This window comes from Sorex araneus, chromosome X, assembly GCF_027595985.1.
Source record: "Sorex araneus isolate mSorAra2 chromosome X, mSorAra2.pri, whole genome shotgun sequence".
In the NCBI taxonomy this organism is placed as follows: Eukaryota; Metazoa; Chordata; class Mammalia; order Eulipotyphla; family Soricidae; genus Sorex; species Sorex araneus.
The window spans coordinates 261,215,080-261,239,587 of record NC_073313.1 but is presented as its reverse complement, the minus strand read 5'-3'; the positions used below and the strand labels follow the sequence as shown (position 1 = coordinate 261,239,587).

The window sequence follows — 24,508 nt, the reverse complement described above, 5'->3', positions numbered from 1 at the left end:
GCTTTGAAATATTCTTGGGTACCTGACAGGATCGGAAAAGAGCAAGTTCTTTTTCCTGCTGAACAACCCTCCTCCCCCGCACGTCAGCGCGCAGGCAGACTAGAAGGACACCGCCTTGCCGCGCCTGGACCCGGGTCTGTCTGAAGTCATGATGTTCTCTGCACAATGTCCTAGTTTGCTCCTCTTTAAATAGAGTTTTTGGAGCATAGTAGACTATTTTTAGCTCCACTGAGGAATTGCTAATTGTGAAATTATCAACTGTACAATAACTTGTACATTTTTAAAGTGTGTGATTGGATGAACTTGAGGTCTTTAGTTTTGTGACGCTGGGAATGAAGCAGAGGGCGGCCCGCACAGGCAAGAGCGCCACTGCTGAGCCCACCCCTTACCCCCTCTCCGTGAGTCTCGGGGTCAGGCACATGGGAAACTGTCATTACAGCAACAACATACTCACTTCATCCCCACCGTGTCCTTAAGACCTTTTATAATGTATCCACTGATCTGCTTCCGTCACTAGAGATACTGAATCATACAGCATGTATTTCCTTTGGTGATAGAATAATTCTACTGATTCCTCTCAGCACAATTATTCTGAAAGTTACTCACATAGGTACCTTCAAAATTGTCGGTTTCTTTGTATTTCTGAATAATATCCTATTTGATTGGGCGGAGGGGGGGAGGCACCCCCAGGTGTACTCCTGGTTCTGTGCTCAGGGCAGTGTGCTAGGCCAGTACCTTAACCCACTGTACCATTTCTCTGGCCCCTAATATCCTACATAGATATGCCAAAATGTACCCGTTGACTGGGTTGTTTAAAGGTTAGAATTACTATTGCTCAAGTTACTGTGTGCATCTCTGTATAAAACTGAGTGTGTACATGTACTTTAATTGTTCCTGGGTAAATATTTACAAATGAAATAGTTGGGTACTATGGTAGGTGATATGTTTCTAGGAATTCATCAGGCTCTTACGATAAGCAAAATGACCGACACTAGCAGAGAAAAGAGCTAATACAAGATGCTAAAATCTGTAAAGAATGAGAGACGCTTACTTTTAGGACTGCAATTAAGAAAGCAGGTAACATGGCTGGAGAGATAATACAGCGGTAATAGAGCAGCTAGGGCGCTTGCTTTGTACACAGCCGACTCGGGTTTGAGTCCAGGAAGCCCATATGCCCCCACCACCACCACCAGGAGAGATCCCTGAGCACAGAGCTAGGAGTACCTGAGCTCGCTGGGTATGGACAAAAAAACAAAGCAAAAGACAAAAGCTAAGAGAATCTATAAATAAGCAGCCCTGAAACCCCTCGAGCGAAAGGCTCCATGACGAATGAGGGGTGAGGATCACTCTGGGGGAGGCAGACAACCATTTCTTGTTTCATTTCTTATTGGAGAATGATGTGGTCTGGGAGTCTGGACTATGCCACCACACTGCCCGATTATCTCCCAACTGTGGACCAACTTCATCGGGATGTTAAAAGGGAAGAATTAATATGCTAACCTGTCAGTGAAAGGGCAAAGAAAAGAAAACGTCAGCAAGATCTTAAAACAAGGAGGCTGCTCAGTGCAGCACTGACTTTCAGAATGTACAGTGGTAGCAGAAACCCACTGGAGCCGGTAAATACCCTAACTTTTCCCTCTAGTCTTTTTTTGGGTGGGGGGCGGAGGGGGGCTTTGAGGCAACACCCAGCTGCGCTCGGGGCACGCTCCTGCCTCAGCACTCGGGGATTACTTCTGGTGGGAACGGAGAACCACATAGCGTACCTGGGTTGAACCAAGGTCAGAAGCATGCTAGATCAGCGCTCTGCATACCCAACGATCTCTCTGGTCCCCTCCAGACTTTGACTCACTAAAGCAATTCCCTGTAAGGGTGATCCACCCACGAGCTCATCTGTGTGTCCAAAGCAGCTGCATGGAGGGGGCTGGAGCGATTGCACAGCGGGTAGGGTGTTTGCCTTGCACAAGGCCGACCTGGGTTCAATTCCCAGCATCCCATATGGTCCCCTGAGCACCGCCAGGGGTAATTCCTGAGTGCAAAGCCAGGAGCAGCCCCTGTGCATCTACAGGTGTGAACCCGCCCCCCCACCAAAAAAGCAAAGCAGCTGTATGGACCCATAGCAGGGTAAGTCAGAGCCAGGAGCACTAAATGATGAAACAGATGCAGTGTAAGCAATATTACAAATATGAATGTAATAAAACAAAAAATGCTAATTTTTAATTACTCAAACATAAAAAAGGTAAGAAAACAAATAGGGCTTGAGAAGCAAACAAAAGGATGACAACTCTAATTTTTCTAGGAAACCCAAATAGCGTGGATACTCCAACTTGCTGGAATGGGTATTTACCTTTATTCAAATAAACTCTTATTTCCATGAAATAAATACAAAGATGGAGCAGTAAGTTAATAAGACTGCTAGCACAATAAACACTGACATAATCATAAGCATTCAAATGTATTATGACTCAAGTAAAATACATTAACATTCTGTAACTCTTATTCAAACTACATTAATAAAACTATGACAGCATTTCTAGACAACCAACCAACTGATAGGTTATTGTCAATGAAAAAATTTCTAAAAGATATACTCATTAATACCTCCACAAACAAAACCACATCACCAAATGCCGTATGAAAAAGGAAGACCTGCATTTACAAACACACACACCCCTTCTTTTTCAGTTTTTTTTTAAGACTGGTATATTCCTTCTTAAAATTCACTTCTATAAAATGTCAAAAGCAAAGAATCAGGACACATTAAATGGAGTCATTGAAAACAGGGGCCCACAAGGTACATGCACAGACCCCAGAGCACTTTTATGAATCAAATCAATGAAATTCAGTACAAAATGGACTGTAGCCAATGGAACACTATGCAGCTGTTAGAAAAGATGAAGTCATGAAATTTTATATAAGTGGATCAACATGGAAAGTATCATGTTAAGTGAAATGAGTCAGAAAGAGACAGACATAGAAAGATTGCACTCATCTGTGGAATATAAAGTAACAGAGTGGAAGACTAACACCCAAGAGTTGTAGAGATAAGGATCAGCTTGGAAACTGGCCTCGCATGCTGCGGGAAAAGGCACCTCAGATAGAGAAGGGAACACCAAGTAGAAGATATTGGACGGACCTATTCGGGTTGGAAGATGCGAACTGAAAGTAGACTATAGACTGAACATGAAGGCCACTCAATACCTCTATTGCAAACTACAACACCCAAAAGGAGAGAACAAAAGGGAATGCCCTGCCGCAGAGGCAGGGTGGGGTGGTAGAGAATGGAGTGCAGGTGGTGAGAGGGATACCGGGATCATTGGTGGAGGTGAGTGGGCACTGGTGGAGGGATGGGTAAACGATCACTGTATGAATGAAATGCAAACACAAAAGTTCATAAGTTTGTAACTGTACATCACAATGATTCTCTAATAAAAAAATTTTTTAAAAATGGACTATAACCCTGTCCTCCTGTTGCTCATTGATTTGCTCGAGCGGGCACCAGTAATGTCTCCATCGTGAGACTTCTTGTTACTGTTTTTGGCATATCAAATATGTCACAGGTAGCTTGCCAAACTCCGTATAAAATAACAAAATCAATTTAACCCAGGGCAGTTTTCCAAAGTGGGAGATGCCACCTTCCAGGAGGGTAGTAGTATACTAAGAAAAAGGGGGTGGCACTGAATGATTTTTTTTCCTATAAGAAGGATTGTTAGACAAACAAGTCTTAGAACAGCTAATGAGGGAGGGGAGTTAAATTTTAAGTTAAACACAAACTATATTAATAATGGCTTCCTAAACAAAAAATTATTATGGTCTACTTAAGCCCCTCAAAACCTGTAAGCTCGAATTAACTCTTCACAAAACTCTCCTTAAAAAGTCTCTTCTGACTATTCATCCAATCCAAAGGGGCAGTATCACCACGCGTAAGCCTCAGATACTATGACAAAATAGTACTTTTAAATCTTTAACTTCCCAATCTCTAAATGCACATTTCATAAAACAGGAAGCTCCTCTCTGAGTCACTATTATATTTTGAGTTTGACAGCCTAGCACACAATAGGCCCTAAACAACTATCTGGTACATGTGTGAAAGTAACATAACTGTTCTGATATATATGTAATAAATTATCTCTCCCCTTTCTTCTATATAAAACATGCACACTGACCTAGAACATTTAGCTTACCCACTTATTCATAAAGAAGTAGCAAATTCACTGATCCAAATTCTCATTTAATATATGGGGCAGAAGCTGGCAAATTATAGCTCATACAGGCTAAATCTGGTCTCCAGGCAGCAACTGTAGCTGACGTTTTACTGGAACTTGAATCATTACCAATTTTTTTTAAAAAATCTATTATCAGGGCCAGAGCAACAGCACAGCAGTTAGGACACTTGCCTTGCAAGTGGTTGACCAGGTGGGACCCCTTTCACCACAAGTGATTCCCTGAGCCCTGCCAGGTGTGATCCCTGAGTCCAGTGACAAACAGTCCTGAACACTGCTGGGTGTGTCTCACAAAAAAAATCTTTTATTAAAGGTTGTTTTGCTAAATGGTTGCAAGGCACTATATGGCCAACAAAGCCTAATATATACAATGTGATCATTTACAGAAAAAATTGGCAACTCCCAACTACAAAACATGGGCTCACACCAACCCTGCAACCAAGAACAATGACAACATAAACAGAATAACAAATAAAAGCCTGTTTCAGAGGCAGGGGTTAGATCATGAGGAACAACAGAAATTGAGCACAAAATGAAAAGTCTTCCCTAAAACATTTCCCCAAGACTGAAGACGAAGGATCAATACAAATTTACATCCAGGAGAATAAAGAAGAAAAGACTATCAGACTAAGAGTCTGTGAATGATTAAAAAATAGTACCGGTTTTCTGCAACAAGACTGGTAGTAAACATTTAGATTACTAGAGAGAATGAAATGCAATCAGCCCATCATTAAAACTTGCAAGTGTTTATAGGTGTAAGAGACTATGAGTTCCAATTCAAACACATACTAAACATAGGTAAATACAACTCACACCACATGCTCACGACTTGGTTAGCATTGCATATGCCATATACAAAGATGTCCTGATTAGGCTGCAAAGAACCAAATCCAGCCACAGTAACTCAGACAAGCATACAGCAATATCTCAAAGAAAACCAAACAAAAACATTATGGGAATCTGGGCTGTAAACAGGAAGTCTTCCAAGAATTAAGTGGTCTATTCCCTAAGTGGCTCATCAGGTTTTCATCAGAGATGCTCTCTGGGCCCTGCTCCCATTCATCTTCATACTTTGTTCCCTGTGATTGCCAGGGAGCAATCAAATGGCCCAACAAACTGCCTTGGTCCAAGTGATTATTAATTTAATCGACTTGTGTGTATCTTCACTAAGTTTCTCAAAGAGAAGGATCTGACTGGCCACTAGCACATAAAGCTCGGTGTCCACTCACTCCTGGTCAACACTGCTGTATTTTTTTGTGTTTAAAAACCTAGGAGCTAGAGCAATAGCACAGTGGGCAGGGCGTTTGCCTTGCATGCAGCCGACCCGAGTTCGATTCCCAGTTATGGTCCCCTGAGCACCCCCAGGAGTAATTCCTGAGTGCAGAGCCAGGAGTAACCCCAGAGCATTGCCGGGTATGTCCCAAAAAGAAAAAAAAAAGAAGAGAAAAAAGAAAGAAAAATTAAAAACTAAAAAAATTAAAATCCCACTCAGCAGTGAAGAAACCCGTAGGGCACCACAACACTGTAAAATTCTCCAGGCTCCATACCGAGCAGTTATCTCCAGGATGCCCCAGATGGAGCAGGTGCAGTCTCCCCGCCTTCTCCAGATGGAATCCCGGCGACCATGAGCTTCTACAAGCATGGCTCCGGTATGTGGCTACAGGGCTATTCCTCCGAATAATCTGCAGCTTACGCATCCGTGCAACCTTTCCTGATATGCAAGGTGAGCAGTGGAAAATAAATGATCTAGCGTCTACCCCTGCCCAAAACTAGAGAGTGGTGACACGCGGGGCCTCATGGGATGGGGGGTGGAACCGGCCCCTCTCCCCACCCCAACAAGGCCCTGAGTTGCCGTTCATGAACGGCTCCTGGCTCCTGACGGCCATGATCCCAGAGGTACACATCTCAGAACCCAGCGGCTTTTGGCAAAAATGCATCTGGACTGAGCACTAAACTACTTTGCCATGCCACCCTGGGTGGGGAAAGGTGTTTGTCCCTTCTGCCTTTTCACCGGCAGCTCGGTGGCTGCCACTTTTTAGAGCCTATTTGACAGCCAGGCATGACACTGCAGTGACTTGACATGTGGCTTCACGGGATGGGGTGTAGACCCGGCCCCTCTCCCCACCCTGACGAGGCCCGAGTTGCCACCCATGAATGGCTCCTGACTTCTGAATGGCCGTGATCCCAGAGCACACAAACCAATCTCGGGACCCACTGGCTTTTGGCAGAAATCCCTCCAGACTTAATACTAAAATATCAGAAATCCAAAATCATCATATGCTCTTCAGAATCAGCAACAGAAAACAAATTATCTAATGATGCCTTTTCGGCAGATCTGATTGTTGGGGAAAATTCCAAATAATAATGGTGGTTTTTTTGTTGAAATATTGAATGTGATCAAAGTGGAGAGAGAGTAAAGTGGAAATCATCTGCCACACAGGTAGGGGGAAGAGTGGGATGGGGAGTAGACTGGGGTTCTTGGTGATGGAAAATGTGCTCTGGTGAAGGGACGGGTGTTTGATCATTGTATGATGAGACTTAAACCAGAAAGCTTTGTAACTGCTCTCACAGTGATTCAATAAAATAATAATAAATAAATAAGTAAACAAACAAATAAATAAAAATCCCAACTGCAGGACAGAGGCAATGGTGGAAGGAGGGGGAGCTTGCTTTGCACATGGCCAACCAGGCTGACCCCCGCACCCCCCACGGTAGCCTGGTGATTAATACATTTTATGCATTTGGGAAAGGAATACCACCAAAGCAAAGCTGGACTCTCCTTGGTGCAGCAGAGGCGGCAGGCGATAATGATCTGTTACGTACTAGGTGATGTTAATTGGGATCACTTGATGAAAATGACATATATTAGATTTCTCCGAAGTAAAATCACTATTTTTCACTTCAGGATTAAAATCTGTCTTGTAGAAATAGAATCCAACACTTTGGTTTTTAAATTTTAACACTTAAATTTTTCTGAACTTTATTGCGGTATATTATCAGTTAATATTTAAATGACTTCATTGAACAATCGAGTCTTTCCACACTATGTGATGTAGTTTACTTATATTTTAGTAAGTTTATATATATTTAAAATAAAGAGTACATTGGAATCTTTGCTTGCCTACCTATCTTAAACTAATTTCAAGCTGTTGAAACATCTCAAGTTTGTATTACAAGCTAATGCCTATTAATCTATTTATTCATCAGCTAATAAACCTATTTATTATTTGAATTACAAATTCTTCCCAGCTAATTTTCTTTCTCTGATGGTTTGAATGGTCTTTAGAATTGCCTTCTAAGATAGAAGAGGAAATAAAACTGCCACCAGTATTTTGGTAACAATTGTTTTAAATTTAATTTGTCAAGTCTCAAAACAAATTTTCACTTCCAAAGACAGTGTGACCTGATAATTTTGACAAGAAAAATTAGCCAAAGTCTAAGTTTCTCTTCTACAAAGTCAAATAAATATGAAAACATAAGCATCAATAATGCACATATATTACACACACATATGTATCTGGGGACCACATTCGGTGTTGCTCAGAGGCTATTCCCTGCATGCTGCTTGGTAGTCATTCCTAGCAGTGTTCAAGTAGACCATGGTGTTCTGGGACTGAACTTGGCCGTCCTGCGTACAAAGCAGGCATGCTGCTTCTCCAGAGCCAAGCTTCCACATTCTTTTACATCTTCCAGACTTTAAAACAAACAAGAAGCTGAGCAAAGCAGTAGAATGGACAAACTGGTCAGATCATATTTTCTTTACAACTATTAAGAAGTTGTTTTGAGACCACATGCTGGCAGAGAAACAGCCCGGCCTCACATCCCAGTGGGGCCTTATTCTACCAAATCTTCCCAGGTAGGCTGGTCTGGGTCGATAACTTGGGCCTTCTCAGGATGGGGGTGGGCGGGTTCCCCTTCCTGCCTGAAGGGCAGCAGCCTGCAGCCACACTCAGCGTCCTCCCACACAGAAATGGCCCAGCTCCACAAATGAGCCTCATCAAACTGCCAAGCCACCAATTGTTCCAGATCTATAGCTCCTGGACCACAAAGCCATGACACTGCCAAATTTCACAGTACTTTGTCAGCCCCGTAGGATGACAGCAAATGTGATGGGAAAGTTGCACAGAAGACCACCAAGCTCCGTGAGCCTCAGCAGTGACACGGAAGGCTCAACTAGCACCGACCAGCAGAGCTGATCCTCAGTGATTTTAGTAATAGTACTGTGGTATAACAATCATAACAAACTGACTCTCATTGATCTCAGTTTGGTAGTTCTATTTGCCTTTGTGTTCTAACAAACAATACGAAGTAAAATCATTTGTCCTGCTGGGATGGTGGGCAGGAAACTGGGAGCATTAATGGAAGGACGGGCACACTGGTGGTGGGGCTGGTACTGGAACATTTAATGCCTGAAACAATTGTAGTATGAACAACCTGGTAAATTGTGGCATTATAATTTTTTTTAAATGTGACAAAAAACTTGTTTTGATATGAATTGCAAATTATCAGCAGGTATGGGTAGCATCAATACTGGTGTACTAGTTCTTACATGAGTACTACTCATTCATTGTTGATTTCACTGGAAGGCTCAATGAGATAGTGATGACTGGTTCTGACACTCCATTGTCTGGCTGTGGTGACAAAGGGCATGCATTTCCCAGACAGCTGGAAAGAGAAAGCAACTAACTGGACCAAAGACAAAACAAGCCTGTGAAGGCCAGAAACAAAGTACAGCGGGGAGGAAAGTGAAAAGAAAGAGAAAAAGAAAAAGAAAAAGAAAAAGAAAAAGAAAAAGGAAAAGGAAAAGGAAAAGGAAAAGGAAAAGGAAAAGAAAAAGAAAAAGGAAAAGGAAAAGGAAAAGAAAAAGAAAAAGAAAAAGAAAAAAAGAAAAAGAAAAGAAAAAAGGAAAGAAGCTACTACCCCAATTACAATTTACAGGTAATTGCAATGACAGAATACTGACACTACAAGGATGGAACGAGCAAAATCCAGAGACTAGTACTAAAGTAATAACTGGATGGCAGTAGGGACAGGAGATAAGACAGGGGAAATCAGAAGACGAGAAAGGAGAAGGGAAATTTAGAGAATATCCCCCATCCTCCCCCCCACCCCACCCCACCCCATACACAGACACACACAGAGGAACAGGGAGGGAGATGGGACGATGGGGGGATGAAGCAAACAAAAAACCTTTGAAGCAAGTGGAAGAAGTTTCACTTTAAGGTGAGTAGCTCACATTAAAACTAAACTCTACTGGGGCTGGGGTGACAGCACAGCGGGTAGGGCGTTTGCCTTGCACACGGCCGACCTGGGTTCAATTCCCAGCATCCCATATGGTCCCCTGAGCACCACCAGGAGTGATTCCTGAATGCAGAGCCAGGAGTAACCCCTGAGCATTGCCGGGTGTGATCCAAAAAGCCAAAAAGCCAAAAAAAAAAAAAAAAAAAAACTAAACTCTACAAGTAACAACCAATATTTCTGGACACAGCATAAAAACTATCAGAAGACACAAAAAAGCAACCACAAGCAAACAGAAACACGACAGGTGTCAACTCTTTGAAACAGCAGTCTGATGTCTGCCAAAGTGCATCACTTTAAGTGGCCCAACCAGTGGCAAGCAGAGCTATTAAAATGCAAGCAGGGGGGCCGGAGCGATAGCACAGCGGGTAGGGTGTTTGCCTTGCATGAGGCTGACCCGGGTTCGATCCTCGGCATCCCATATGGTCCTCCAAGCACCGCCAGGAGTAATTCCTGAGTGCAAAGCCAGGAGTAACCCCTGAGCATCGCTGGGTGTGACCCAAAAAGCAAAAAAATAAAATAAAATAAAATGCAAGCAGGAATCCATAAACCTAATAGTCTAAAGGTAGCAAGAGAATGGAATGAAAACCAAGAAAAACAGGGCAAAAGACCACATCAACTAAGACATTTGCCTCGCACAAGGCCAGCCAGTTTGATCTCCAGCATCCCATGACTTTAAAGAATCTGGTATTTTCAAGAACATAAAAGGAAATATGTCTATAAAGAATGAAACCAAGCTCTCAGCAGAGAAAATATAGGGAAGAGTCAAATGTGAAGTCTAGAACTGGGAAAGGTAGTGAGACTATCTCAAGGAAAACTAGAGTTTGGGGGTGGCTGAGGAGTGATTTCCCGGGGCAGGACAGAAATCGTTCAACCTGAGGCTAAAGAGAGTGAGGCTCTGTAGTTTGGAGATTATTTTTCAATCATAAAATGAACATAAATTAGTAAAATATCCGGGGAGGTAAAAAATAAAAAGAGATGGAGCATTGACGTGAACACTGAAGAACCTATGGGCCAATATACATCAAAATTTCCATCATACACGGGCCTGAGAGTAGTACAGTGGGCAGGGCACTTGCGGCAAACCCGGGCTCAATCCGCGGGCACCTCATATAGTCCCCCTAGGCCTCCAGGAGTGATCCCTGAGTGAAAGGCCAGGAGTAAGCCTTAAACCCCACCCCCACGCCCAAATTGGAAAAAAAAAAATGTTTTGCATACATGTAGCTATAGTCTCAAAGATCTGAGAAAAACAACAGAAAAAAATGCTTTGCAAAAAATGTTCAAAATTTTACTAACTTGGAGGCCAGGAAGATAGCTTAGAGGGCTAAAAATATGCTTTGCATGAGTGTGGCCCAAGTTAAATCCAAAGTGCCACGTGGTCCCCTGAGCAGTTGGTGAGGTCCAAAAAAGGAACAAAAAATTTCCAACTTGAAGAAAGAGAAATATATAGGCCCAAGAAACTCAGCAGCCCCCAAAGACAGATACAACACCGTATGGAGGTGCAACATATTCTTTTGGAAACAGCTTCAAAATGATCTATCTCTACAGACAAATAGCATAAGTATCAGATACAGTAAATTTCAACAGAAAGGGCATTGCCAAAGAGACAATATTGTCATTATAATCTAATGCCTTTATCAGAAAGACCTAACAAATGTAAGCACTTAATAATAGTTGTTTTTTTTAATTAAGTAAATGGTGTCATATTTGGAGAAATGCAAAATCTGTTTTCTACTTGCTCTGTCACCAAACGAGAATTAACTGGTAACATTACTGAAGCAGGCCTAAAGATCTAAGCACTGTCAATTACAAACCTCTAATAGCCAGCATGAAATACTTCATCAATCTCAAAAATACATCAACTCCCAGAAACCACTCTGTCCAAGCGCACACAGGTAAGTTCATGCTCTCCAATACTACATGCTGGGCCATAAAATGGATCTCGAAAATAAAGGGGTGATGGCCTGGCAAGGCAGTACAGTGGCCAGCCTGGGTTCAACCTCCCAGCACCCCATGGTTCACCAAGCCCACCAACAGGGATTTCTGGGCAGAGGGCAAGGAGGAAGCCCTGAACACTGCCAGGTGTGGCCCAAAATATCAAACAAACACACACACACACACACACACACACGCCCCCCAGGGCGAAAAAACCTGAGCATGTAGAAGCAATAATTGTATTCTCCATATGGGAAAAAGAAAAACTAGAAAAGATTTTTTTGTGATAAAATATAACATCAAAACTTGGACAAAGTAGAAAAGTTGTTAGCACTGTAGCACTGTTTTCCTGTTGTTCATCAAACTGCTCGAGTGGGCACCAGTAACGTCTCCATTGTGAGACTTGTTACTGTTTTTGGCATATCGAATATGCCACAGGTTGCTAGCCAGACTCTGCTGTGTGGGCGGGATACTCTCGGTAGCTTGCCGGGCTCTCCGAGCGGGACGGAGGAATCGAATCCTTGGGCCATGTGCAAGGAAAACGCCTACCCGCTATGCTACAGTCAGAATAGTCACATGTATACTCTCCGTCCCTCGCAGGTAGTCACATGTATAGGGCAGTGGGGTTCAATCAGCAGAGGGTGAAAGCAAGCAAATGAACTTTGGATTTTACCTTAAAGTTAAGGAAGTAACATAAATTAGGCAGAGCAAAATTACTTTAAGTCCTACACATATTTAAAAACACAAATCTGTGCATAAATGTAAACGCTGGGATGAAATGAACAAATGTTCTAAAGAAGCACAATTCCCCAAGGGGCTTGGGGACAGTCCCAGGGCACGGAACCCCGTGTTATCCTAGGCTGCAGCCGAGAACTCCCAGGCCACGAGCGCACCCTGAGCCAATCTGGCTGTGGCCCCAAACAAAAGTAATTCGTGAAAACTGACAACAGAAAAGGCAAGTCTTTAAAACCACCATCATGGTCACTCTCTGTCTGGCCCTAACAAGCCAGGGCCTCCTCCCACCCTCTGAAATCCAGTAAGTGATTTGGGCAGTGGCCAAAGGCGATGGGGTGTACAACCCCCAACTGCACCAGATGACGACGGCAGCTGCAGCGGGAGAGGGGGTATCTGGGAGGAGACGGTGAAGTCTGGTTTCCACATCAACAACAGGAGAGCGTTCAAGTGAGCAATCTACATAAAAACAGCAGGCGGCAAGAGACTAGGTGGGGCGGGGTAACGGTTTTCGAATCCTGGCACAAAGTATAAAACGATCTCTCCAATAAGGTGACTGAAGCTCATGAGGCTGACTGCAACACTAGCTTTGGCTAATGGCACTGAAGTCCCCTAAATATATGAAACCTGTGAGAGAGCCCAGGAACGTGCCCATGAACATGGTCATTTCCATCTGGTTTGGTTCGGCTTTGGTTTTGGAGACCCAGCAGTGCTCAGAGCTTACTTCCGGCTCTGGCAGGACTGAGGAGACTGGATGGTGCCAGAGATCAAACCCAGATCGACCACGGGCAAGACAAGCACCCACCCTCTGTACTCTCTCTCCAGCGCTAGTCATTTCATTTTTCTGTCCAAGGTTCCAAAGAAATTAGGATACTGTTTTTAACAAATGGAACTGTTACATTATGGGAAAAAAACATAAACTTGACCTCTATCACACCACACACTAAAATTAACTCAAGATGAGTCATAAATTTTGAAATGTAAGAGCCAAAGCCTTCCAAGCACCTTAAATAGATCATTCTCATGATTTGGGAGTTGATTTCTTAAGACTGATAACCATGAAACAAAAAGCTATAAGCAAAACCAAAAAGCAATAATCATAAAACAAAAAGTTATTATCTTTCATCAAAAAGACAAACTTCCACTTGTCAAAAGACACCAATAAAAATAAATGAAGTCGAAGACTAAAAGAAAATATTCACTAAATGTATCTAACAACAATGAATGTATTGATAGTCATTTAACAGAATTGTGCTCAATATTAAAAACAAGTTACATGCATAAATTTCCAACAAGTACACAAAAACTGTACCTAATGTATGAGTGAAAATAAAACATATGCCTCTGGAGGGGGAACTGAATTAAGAATTGGTAATTTACGGAGATGGTCATGTACTATATCCTGATTAGACAGAGTCTAATCCAGCTGAATGCCTGTCAAAACCCATCTAAACGTAAACTATTCATAACTCATAAAAATTAACAAATACTGAATTCTAACTGATATACTAAAGACTTTTGAGGTGACATAAACTGTTTTTAACTTCTTATCAAAACACAAGAAAAACATGAATGATAAAACATGAATGATGAGTGGATTGCTATGCAGATATAAAAATAGCATTTACTATACGTGCCTATTTTTTCAACTTCTGTGTAACATTAAAATTTTTCCTAAAAAAATATCAGGAAGTGAGGAGGGGTTTATAAAAATCTGACTATTGTGGTTTAACTTTAAGCCCAAGACCAAAGATCAGCCATGCCCAATGCCACCCTAAGCTGGATGAGCTTCTAAGACCATGTGGCAGGGAATGAAAGCACGCTATCTGCCTAGAGATACAAGCACAGCATTCACAACACTCATGGCACCTGCAGTGGTGCGGTAGCAGTGCCAGGTCGAGGTGGGATGGCACGAAGCATTTCTGTACAGATGACTGTTCATAATCAGCCCAACTACAGAAAGAGTCTAGTGAGCACCACCGTGTCGGAGCCACCTTGAGAAACTGGCGGATGCCAACAGCAGCCTGGAAAGAGAGCCAGTCTCCGAGCAGCTCCTGACGGGCCTGAGATTCGCTACCTCTATCCAAAGCCAACCACATCTGGGTAAGCTTCGATTTCATAAAACAGAATCAAAAGTTGCTCAACATTACTATGGATTTCTCCCAATTCTATGGACTTAGAAACTAGACCCATTTCCTCTGTCCAGCTCCTCCAACAGTCAGTAGTCAGAGGGCAGGCCACCCACAGCCCTGGTGGCCATACAGGTTTCCCACCCTCTCGGAAGAACCCAGGATCAATTTTCAAAAGAGCCAGGCAGAGAGCAGACACAGGTGAATGTGTGTCACATGTGCTGTGAAGCGAATGGAAGTCGCCCGGGGACTTAAGTTGGGACGGCCCACAGGTGACAGGGTGCCCAAGCTTAAAGCAGCCAGCGAGGTGGAGGCGCCCACCGTCCTGACACTATTCACCCTAGCCCACACTCCCTATGACACGGTCCCCGACTGCACCTGGTCCTAGCAGGACAGCCGGTGTCCCTTCCATCCTTTTAAAGCAACATCCTTTTAAATACAGAGTTCCAAAACCTACTACTCTCGTCTGTGCGAATTACGTGCATCTTGACACACACTTAAGTAGGGAGAGTAGGGGGGATTTTATGAAATGAAAGAAATTTGAAGACTAACTATAAAACTTAGATGACTATTTTTAGGGATGCAGTACTATTTTTTTCAAAGTGGTTTTGATTTTTAAAAATGAAAGGAATTGACAGAGGAAAATGTACGCCCTGGAGACAGCCCCAGCCACTGAGAGCAGTTTGCTGGGTTCACTCTGCTCGTGTCGCTATGAGCCTCTGCGCAATGGAACGCCTTTAAAGAATAAAGATCTAACAAGGAACGCTGGATTCAAAAAAGACTTTCGATTTTTCAAAGAACATGTTCTTGTTTTCATTGAGCTTTTGAAATTTTTTTTACAAGTTACAAACGCAATTTTTGAAAACCAAACTAAATGGTAAGAAAGAAAAAAGCTGAGAGAGAAGAGCAGAGGCTCCCAAACTTACCCCCTTTGTGGGGCAGGCGGGGAGCACACCTGGAGCGCACCAGCAGGTGTCTCCCAACAGCACCTACTCCTATGTAAGAACCTCTTGGCACCACTCCAGTGCCCCCAGGGGCCATTGCCCCGGGAAACAAGGAATGAGACAAAGCTAGGACTGAGACGGTAGCTAGGTGAAAATAGATGAAAATAACACAAAGCGCTGCTTTACAGAATCAGTACTGTGGGTTTCCGATTATCAACCAAAAGAACAACATGTTACAGTTCACAAAGCAAAGATAAGGGCTAGAGAGACAGAGCCGCAGGTAAGGCACTTGCTTCGCACAAGTCAGCTGATCGCAGGCACTGCACACGGTCAGTCCCCAGAGCACTGCCAGGAGTGAGCTCTGGGCTCAGAGCCAGCACTAAGTCCCAAGCACCAAAATGAAATGAATGATAATAAATAAAATTTTCTACCTTCTGATTGTTTTTCTCTGAAAGTCAATGGCTAATAGAAGAAAATGCACTACGGAGAATTTCAAAGATCACCACGTTACGACTAATTAGCTAGAGGCAAGACTTCAAATTATGTACCTTCACAATACACAGAAACTGTACATGCTCTCAAATAGGAGAATATGCCCAAACAGTTTAGATTTTTCAAACCTCAACGTTCTCATGCTAAGAAGCTATTCTCTCAAACAAATAGGCTTTGGTGTTCAGTATTTCTACTATTGTTACTGAAATCATTTATTAATATCATCACTGTAACTACAATTAAAGTCACTTAAAAATTCAGTTTAAGCACACCAGTTCCTGTGTTAATACTTATTTTCTGCATTTAAGAATTAATTTAAGAGGCAGCTTGCACATAAGACTGACATTCTGCATCTACGTGGTAAATATGTCTTCAAATTAACCATGTAAACTAAATGGGAGAGGGGCTGGAGTGATAGCACAGCAGGTAGGGCGTTTGCCTTGTACGTGGCCGACCCGGGTTTGATTCCTAGCATCCCATATGGTCCTCTGAGCACTGCCAGGGGTAATTCCTGAGTGCAGAGCCAGGGGTAACCCCTGTGCATCGCCAGGTATGACCAAAAAAAAAAGAAAAAAAAAAAACCCAAAAACTAAATGGGACCATTACTTCCCACATTACTTCCCACAGATTTATGAAATAAAATGGAGCTAAGGGAAAAACGCCCTCATGGGCAGAGCCTGGCAAGCTCCCCGTGGTGTATTCGATATGCCAAAACAGTAACCATAGGTCTCATTCCCCTGACCCTGAAAGAGCCTCCAAGCACTGGAAAAGACAAGGAGAGGCTGCTAAAATCTCAGGGCTGGGAGGAATAGAGACTTTACTGGCACCTACTCGAGTAAATCAAGGAACAACGCAATGACAGTGAAGGGAAAAAGAGATTGTTTAGTATGACTGGCCACACACTGCACACAAGGCTAGCATCGTTACTCACTACACTTGTTTTCTCCAACAGTGGCCTGCAGTCACTGGCAAGGTCCCAAGGCCGGGATTGCGGGAGAGCAGAGTCAATTAACTTTTACCAAAATAAATTCACATGGACATAAAGTTTACAACACCCTAAAATGCAATATTCTTTTACATTCCCCCACTGTTCAAACAGTCACTGTCATTGTCGTCCCATTGTTGATCGATTTGCTTGAGCGGGCACCAGTAACGTCTTTATTGTGAGACTTGTTACTCTTTTTGGCATATCAAATATGCCCCGAGGAGGCATGCCAGGCTCTCCCATGTGGGAGGGATACTCTCGGTAGCTTGCCGGGCTCTCCGAGAGGGATGGAGGAATCACGCCCGGGTCAGCTGTGTGCAAGGCAAATGCCCTACCCACTGTCCTATCACTCCAGTCCCCAACACAACTAACTGTGAGCTAAACCAGCAAGCATGCGTTCAAATACCACAATTAAAACGTGCAATATCCCACAGCACTAAAAGCAAGTTGCTTGTACAGTTGTTGCTTGTACAAGCAACACCTTCAGATATTTGTCCCTCCAAATAAGCAAAATGGCAAGAATATTGATTTGTTCGAGCGGCACCAGTAATGTCTCTCATTGAGAGACTTATTGTTACTGTTTTTGGCATATCCAATACGCATGGGGAGCTTGCCAGGCTCTGCCGCGCGGGCTCGATACTCTCGGTAGCTTGCCGGGCTCTCCGAGAGGGGCGGAGGAATCGAACTCGGGTCGGCCGCGTGAAAGGCGAACGCCCAACCGCTGTGCTATCGCTCCAGCCGGCAAGAATATAGATAGGATATATGTAAAACAAAACCAAGATGACTGTAGTTGAACTTCTTTTATTGGGAATAAAGTTAGAATGAATTTCACTAGGATAGGAAGTCTAATCTTAAAAGAGTTTAAATTGAAAGTGAACATTGTGGAATTCCATAGACCAGAAGTCTTCAATCAGCCACCTGTAGGTAAATTTTGGCGACAAGTCTTTTGGTACTGCTTCTAATCTAAGAATAAGAATCGTGTTCACAGATTCAAAGAATCAAAAGACTATAAAACATCTGTTTTGCTTTTGGGGTCATACCCAGCGATGCTCAGGCACCAGTAACGTCTCCATTGTGAGATTTGTTGTTACTGATTTTGGCATATTGAATACACCATAGGTAGCTTGCCAGGCTCTGCCATGAGGGCAGGAGGAATACTCTCGGTAGCTTGCTGGGCTCTCCGAGAGGGACGGAGGAATCGAACTCGGGTTGGCGGAATGCAAGGCAAATGCCCTACCTGCTGTGCTATTGCTCCAGCCCAACACTCTCCAACAGCACAGTGGGTAGGGCGTTTGCCTTGCACGTTACTAGGTATATACAATACACTATAACATAGTTAAACAATGTTCCACCAAATTTACAGGAGACTGAGAATGTTACTAAAATAAAATTCAAATAATGTACAAACAAAACTAAGGCAAAAAATAATACACTGTTGTAAATATTAAGTCTGTCTTGGATATATCTATTTAAAAATAGTTGTAACATTATTTGCTACCAAGGTAGAGGCAGATCTATTTTACAAATGACTCAAGTAACTTGAGTAGCATTGTCACTGATTCATGATTTTCAAAAAAAAAAACCAAAAAACAAAAACAAACAATTCCTAATAGGGCTATGCATGAAAAGTCAAAATCTCCTGTAAATACTTATATATATGATAAGTCAGTGAACTGACAGTCTTCATAAAGGGCTCCCTGTACTCATAACCATACCCCATATTCCCTAGAACTGGGCCGTCTCCTCCCACCCTCAGTTCTGGGCTCGCTTTTGGTAATAGTTGTTACAAATACAATGCAAGTATGTAAAACAGAATTAAGTTACACAGACAGATGACTGGAAAAAGTTTTCCACACATGCAAATGAATGGAAGAATACACAAAGCATGTGGAATGAGGGTTAAATTGCATGAATGCACTACATCAGGCTGCTAACAATACAATCAAATTGTGACAATAAATATACCCATGAGATCACTAAAACTCCTCAAGGGGCTAAAGGACCCAGGACTGCTGCAAAAGACGTGTTATATTTTGAAACAAATCCTCAGGCGAGCCTTGCATAACATGAATGACCTTTTTGATCCAAAATTTATGACTAAAAGTGCTAAGGAGAAAAAAATTATTACTGGGTATGGATGGTTATTTCCAAAAAATTGAAAGAAGACAATCAAATTAGGATAATGTATTTTGAAGTTAAAAATTAAGATTTTCATACTTTTCTATATGTATTATACTCAAGACTTAAATGATTGTCACCGAAGAAATAGTACAGAGCTCTGTGCCTGCCTCTCCAGCATGGCCTGTGGCTTCCTCGTCCCCGCCAACACCGGTCCCAGGACAAAGCCAGGATGAAACCCTGGGCACAGCTAGGTATAACCCTCTCTCTCTCTCTCTCTCTGTCTCTCTCTCTGTCTCTCCTCTTCTCTCTCCCCTCCCCCCTTTCCCCTCCCTCTTCTTCTCCCTCAAATATTTAAGATGTACTCGTAATAAAGTTCTTAGAATAAAGTCCCTAAAAGTCTTTTTAGTAATGCTGTAGCCAAGCTCAGTACACAAAATAACAATCCTTACTAACTACACATCCTTTACACTTTTTAAAAAATGTATTTTATTTTATTTTGGCTTTTGGGCCACACCCAGTGGTGCTCAGGGGTTACTCCTGGTGGTGCTCACGGCACCATATGAGATGCTGTGTATCAAAGCCAGCTCGGCCGGCTGCGAGGCAAATATCCTACCTGCTGTACTATTACTCCGGCCCCATCTTTTACATTTTTACGAACACAGATACTAATCAAGAATCAAATATGCCTAGTCTGATTTGTTTTGGTTCTAAGATATCCATGGAGGCACAAGAAAACCTACTTCTATTCCCAATGCTCTCTGCCCAAGATTGAGTCTGTCCTGCAACATCACTGGTAATCTCAGCTCAGATTACAATTCCCCGCTCCTTATGCACCGTTCGCCCCAACCAGACAGTCAGTTCCAGGTCAGTTAAGCTTATGTGACACATCAGTAATACATCCGTTACAAAGCACGTGGTGAGAACTTCCGAGGACTGAAAATTCTTGAATCCATGCCACTCATCACTAATGTATTTTTGATATGGTTGGCAAGAAGCATTTCCTTTTACACAGTCTTCATTTAGTCTGGTGATCTGGGGGCGGGGGGTGTCAGGAAGCCTCCTGGGAGGCCCAGGGGCCCGGGGCTGAGGGTTCAATGTGCAAGGACGGGTCTGCTCAGCCCTGCAGTGCTAAGGATTACCCAGGTCACCCCAGCAATGCTAGGGCAGGGGGCTGGGGTGCAAATGAATGAGCGAATGACATGTTCCCCACCCCACCCCACCCCGGCTCCGGCCTCCGGCCACATCCAGAGCTGCTCCCATCCGGAGTGGTGGTGAGGATGGGTGTGTGCCCGCACCACGCCCAGTGGTATTCAGGGGATCAAATAAGGCTCAGCCTCGGGCAAGGCACGTGTCATAACCCCTATGCCATTTCTCTGGCCTTGATGACATTAAAATTTTCCCTTCAGAACTCCTGCCATAAGGGACGACAGAACATGGATAAATCTTAAGGACACCACACTAAGTGAAGTAAGTCCGACACGGAAGAACACTATGATCGCACTCATATGAGTTACCTAAAACAGTCAAACCTGGAGGAGCAAAATAGCAAATACCACCAGAGGCTGCTATTCAAAGGGTGTAAGTTCAGTTACGCAAAATAAACTCCTAGAGATCTGCAACAGAGCCCTGCCTATACTTAAATGAAATTAAAAATTTCAGTATTTATGGAGGACAGTCATACTTATGAGAAAAGACCTCATGTTAATTGCTCTTACCACAACTGAAAAAAGCCCCTCTTCGGTCTTGGTATTTGGGGAAGAGACCAAGCTGCCCCCAGCTTTCCCCCTTGGACTGCTCCATGCACGTTCCTTTACCTTCCAGTGCGGGCACCCAGCCTTTACGACCATTTAATTTTTTCACTCTAAGAAGAGAACATTTCCTCTCTCTTCATTCTGATATCCAATATGCACGTCTGTCCCTCCCTGTACGTACAGACATACAGGGGCTCAAACCCAACTCAGCTAATCCCAAACCTTCTATTAGTATTAACAGTCTGAACTGGGGTGGGGTTGGGGGTGTGTTTCACGGGGGATTTCAAAACCAAAAACTCACACGTGCAGGGTCTGTCCACACTACTGGGTTACATTCCCAAACACACAAACTGAATTTGAATCTGTAATTATTCTATCCTTAATGTCATTAAAAGTCCTCTGTCCTTTCTTCTAACTTCAGATTTTCCTGGGACATACCCACATCAGCCTGAAATTTAATTATTAATTATTCAAGGTGATTTTTATATCAATGAAATTTGGGGAGTTCAAAGTATACGCAAACTTGTAATTCATATACTTAAGTGTATTTCATAATGTTGAATTTAAACATCCACTATTAATTAGAACCAAAAACACATGTGTATCACAGAAATAAAAGTTTACAATAAAAGCCAAGGGTTAGGAAGAAAGGCAGAGTACAAAATGCCTACATGTTCTGAGGCTGAGAAAGAAAACGGAAGTACGGATTTTACTTTGTCTTTTCTACCCTTTACATATACAGTAAGTAAGCAACCACAACAGTACAACTAAATAGTATCTTCCTTTTGAGAAAGTCAAGACTTTCCTGTGAAATAATGATGTGTCAATGAAATATAATGATTCTTGCTAATTCTATTCTCCCCCGCGCCCACCCCAAGGTTAGAAAACATGTTTTTTTTTGTTTTTAAATATGAGCCTACCATTTTCACAAATAATAAATCATGGAACTAATTCTTTTTTTTAAAGCAAAGTAATAGAATGGAATAGCTGAGCCGTTCACGCTGCCGTGGAAGGGGGCCACTCCCTTCAGATGACTCCCCTGCCAGCTCCCCCTGACTCCAGGCTGCCTGTCCCTACTGTGCCCCGTTTCCACACTAAGCATCACACCGAGACCCAGAGTCAAAGCTAATTAAAAAGGAAGGAACCCCCAGTGAAAGCTGATAACAAGTTTCCTAAGATTTACCCATATATTAATTCTTGCTTCTTTATTTTTCTTTTGGTCTTTTACAGAAAAGACAAATAGTTACTTCACTACTAGATGTCCTCCAAATCTTTCCAAATTCATCATCCAACACTGATGAATTTAAAACATTTCAGCTAAGGTTTAAGGCAAATTCTTTATGCAGTACACACTGAAAAAATGCATAAATTCTAAATATCTGTAGCTTACAAAAGGAAAGTGAAACCCACCATTGTAAACACTTATTAAATCATTAAAATGGCCATATAAAGTTTAAAACTATAAAAACACTTACCTCATTTCCATGTTTTTGCAGAAATTCAATTTCCTGTTGTGTGAATGTTGTCATAGAGATAGATTTCACCCTGTGCGGTGGATTTAACCCTCGCCTGAAAAACAAAAATATTTCATAAATTCACTATCAAGCCCTGAAATACTTTCTGAATTAATGCAGAGTGTCTTTAACTGGCACATTTTAATTTAGGAGTGTTTTTATTCCAAAGACTAAAGAGACTTAGAAATTATTTTTCTGATGCTCGCCATAGCCATGCCACTGGACCCCACGCCAAGCTATTGCATTGGGGGTGCCCCAGAGGGGAGCGGGTGAGACCCTCCCCGCCCCAGGGGACGCAGCCCTGGCAGCCGAAACCCTCCAGAGCCCAACCGCCGCCATGCTCAACGCTGCTCTCCAAATGCTCGGGCCGAGCTTCACACACGAGTGAACCTATTCCTGGACGGCTCGGCCGCAGAACAGCGTAAGACACACCCTACCCACACTCCAAGACTACCGCACCACATCTGATGGGGTTCAGGTAGTGGAAAACCAATCATAGGGGGAAATATATATACACACATGTATATGTTTACAGATACATATGGAAGTTCAAAAGGCTCAACCTTTAACAGCATGTTAGTGATACAGGTCTAAACAGCCCCTGCCAAAATAGAACAATCTTCACACATTTTTCTCTATGGATACTTTTTTGTAGCACTTTCAGCAGTTTTTCATAACAAACAATACAAAATATATCATTTAGATTCTGCCTTGGGACAGGGGTAGGGGTTTGGGATGGAAACATTCCAAATATGGTGGTGGGAAGGTATAATGGTGTTGGGATTGGTATTTGAATATTAAATCTAATCAAATATTGTTAACTACTTTATAAAATAAAAAAAAAATTAAAATAAAATAAATAAAATTACTACACAGGGGCTGGAGCGATAGCACAGCGGGTAGGGCGTTTGCCTTGCACCCGGCCGACCCGGGTTCGAATCCCAGCATCCCATATGGTCCCCTGAGCACCGCCAGGGGTGATTCCTGAGTGCATGGGCCAGGAGTAACCCCTGTGCATTGCAAAAAGAAAAAAAAAATACGATAGCATTATCGTATTTTTAGCACAGCGATAGCACAGCACGTAGGGCGTTTGCCTTGCACGCGGCCGACTGGGGTTCGATTCCTCTGTCCCTCTCAGAGAGCCCGGCAAGCTACTAAGAGTATCTTGCCCACACGGCAGAGCCTGGCAAGCTACCCGTGGCATATTCAATATGCCAAAAACAGTAACAACAAGTCTCACAATAGAGACGTTACTGATGCCTGCTCAAGCAAATCGAGGAGCAGTGCTACAGTGTTTGTTTCTGGTTTTCTATCCCGTTGGTCCATGCCCCTGTTGTTGTTCTGATATCATTCTGTTTTAATTGCTATTGTTTTGAAAAATAGTTGAAAGTCATGGAGCAGCATGGCTCTATAGTTTTCTTTTTGTCTCAGAACTGCTTTAAGTGTTCTATGCAGGTTTTAGAATTCTTTTTTCTATTTCTTTGAAAAGAAAGTCTCTTGACCCCATGCTTGGCTGTCTTCACCGGGGCCCCTCGGAACAGGGTGGGTTGTTTCCATCCCCAGCAGCCGAAGACCTCCGGAACCCAGCCACATCCATGCTCAAGGCCCCTCTCCACACATTCAGATGAGCCTCACGCACGAAGGAACTGGCAGAGGAACCCAGGTGTGCAGGACCCGGGGCTGAGATCTCCAAACCTGCTCTGATCTGGACTGGGCCTCCTCCACCCAGACCCCCCCATTTTCCAGTAGCTAGGTGGTCACACCCAGAAACTGCACTACCTCTCCCTCCCCCCACCCCATGTAATCCCATCAATGGCCAAGATTCAGAGACTATAAGACAATGCTCTTATAGACTAGTTCTCCCTCTTAGAGAGCCTGACAAGGTATCAAGAGCATCCTGCCCATACGGCAGAGCCAGGCAAGCTCTCCATGGCATATTCGATATGCCAAATACAGTAACAATGATGGGTCTCATTCCCCTGACCTTCAAAGAGCCTCCAAAGCAGCACCGCTGGGAAGAACAAGAGAGGCTGCTAAAATCTCAGGGCTAGGACGAATGGAGACACTAACTGGTGCCCACTCTAGAAAATCGATGGTCAATGAGATGATAGTGATAGTGATTGTGATAGTGATCCAATAAGTGGCTTATCCCACCTGTGAGAACTGTTAAATGATTTCTGCAAAAGAGCATTTGAAAAGTTTCATAAAATTTCAGGATATCCTTTGGTAAGGGTAATTTATTATCTAGCGTCCAGGTTCCAGAATAGATAAGTAATATTTTTACAAAATTTTACCGAGTCCTTCCGCATTCATGCTAATTAGATGATTTAACAGTAACATAAAATAGTATGTTAAGAAAAATGTCATTGGGAACATTCTTTAAATTA

The 24,508-nt window shown here is 43.0% G+C and overlaps 1 protein-coding gene across 8 annotated transcripts in view; it reads right to left on the bottom strand.

Moving 5' to 3' along the window:
- The window catches only part of AGFG1 (ArfGAP with FG repeats 1), a 73,816-nt gene that overhangs the window by 34,052 nt on the left and 15,256 nt on the right, over positions 1-24,508 (bottom strand). For all 8 annotated transcript variants that reach the window (XM_055120831.1, XM_055120833.1, XM_055120832.1 and 5 more), the window contains exon 2: positions 22,083-22,176. In XM_055120831.1, the coding sequence (XP_054976806.1) occupies positions 22,083-22,176 (94 nt within the window). The remainder of the gene's footprint in view (positions 1-22,082; positions 22,177-24,508) is intronic.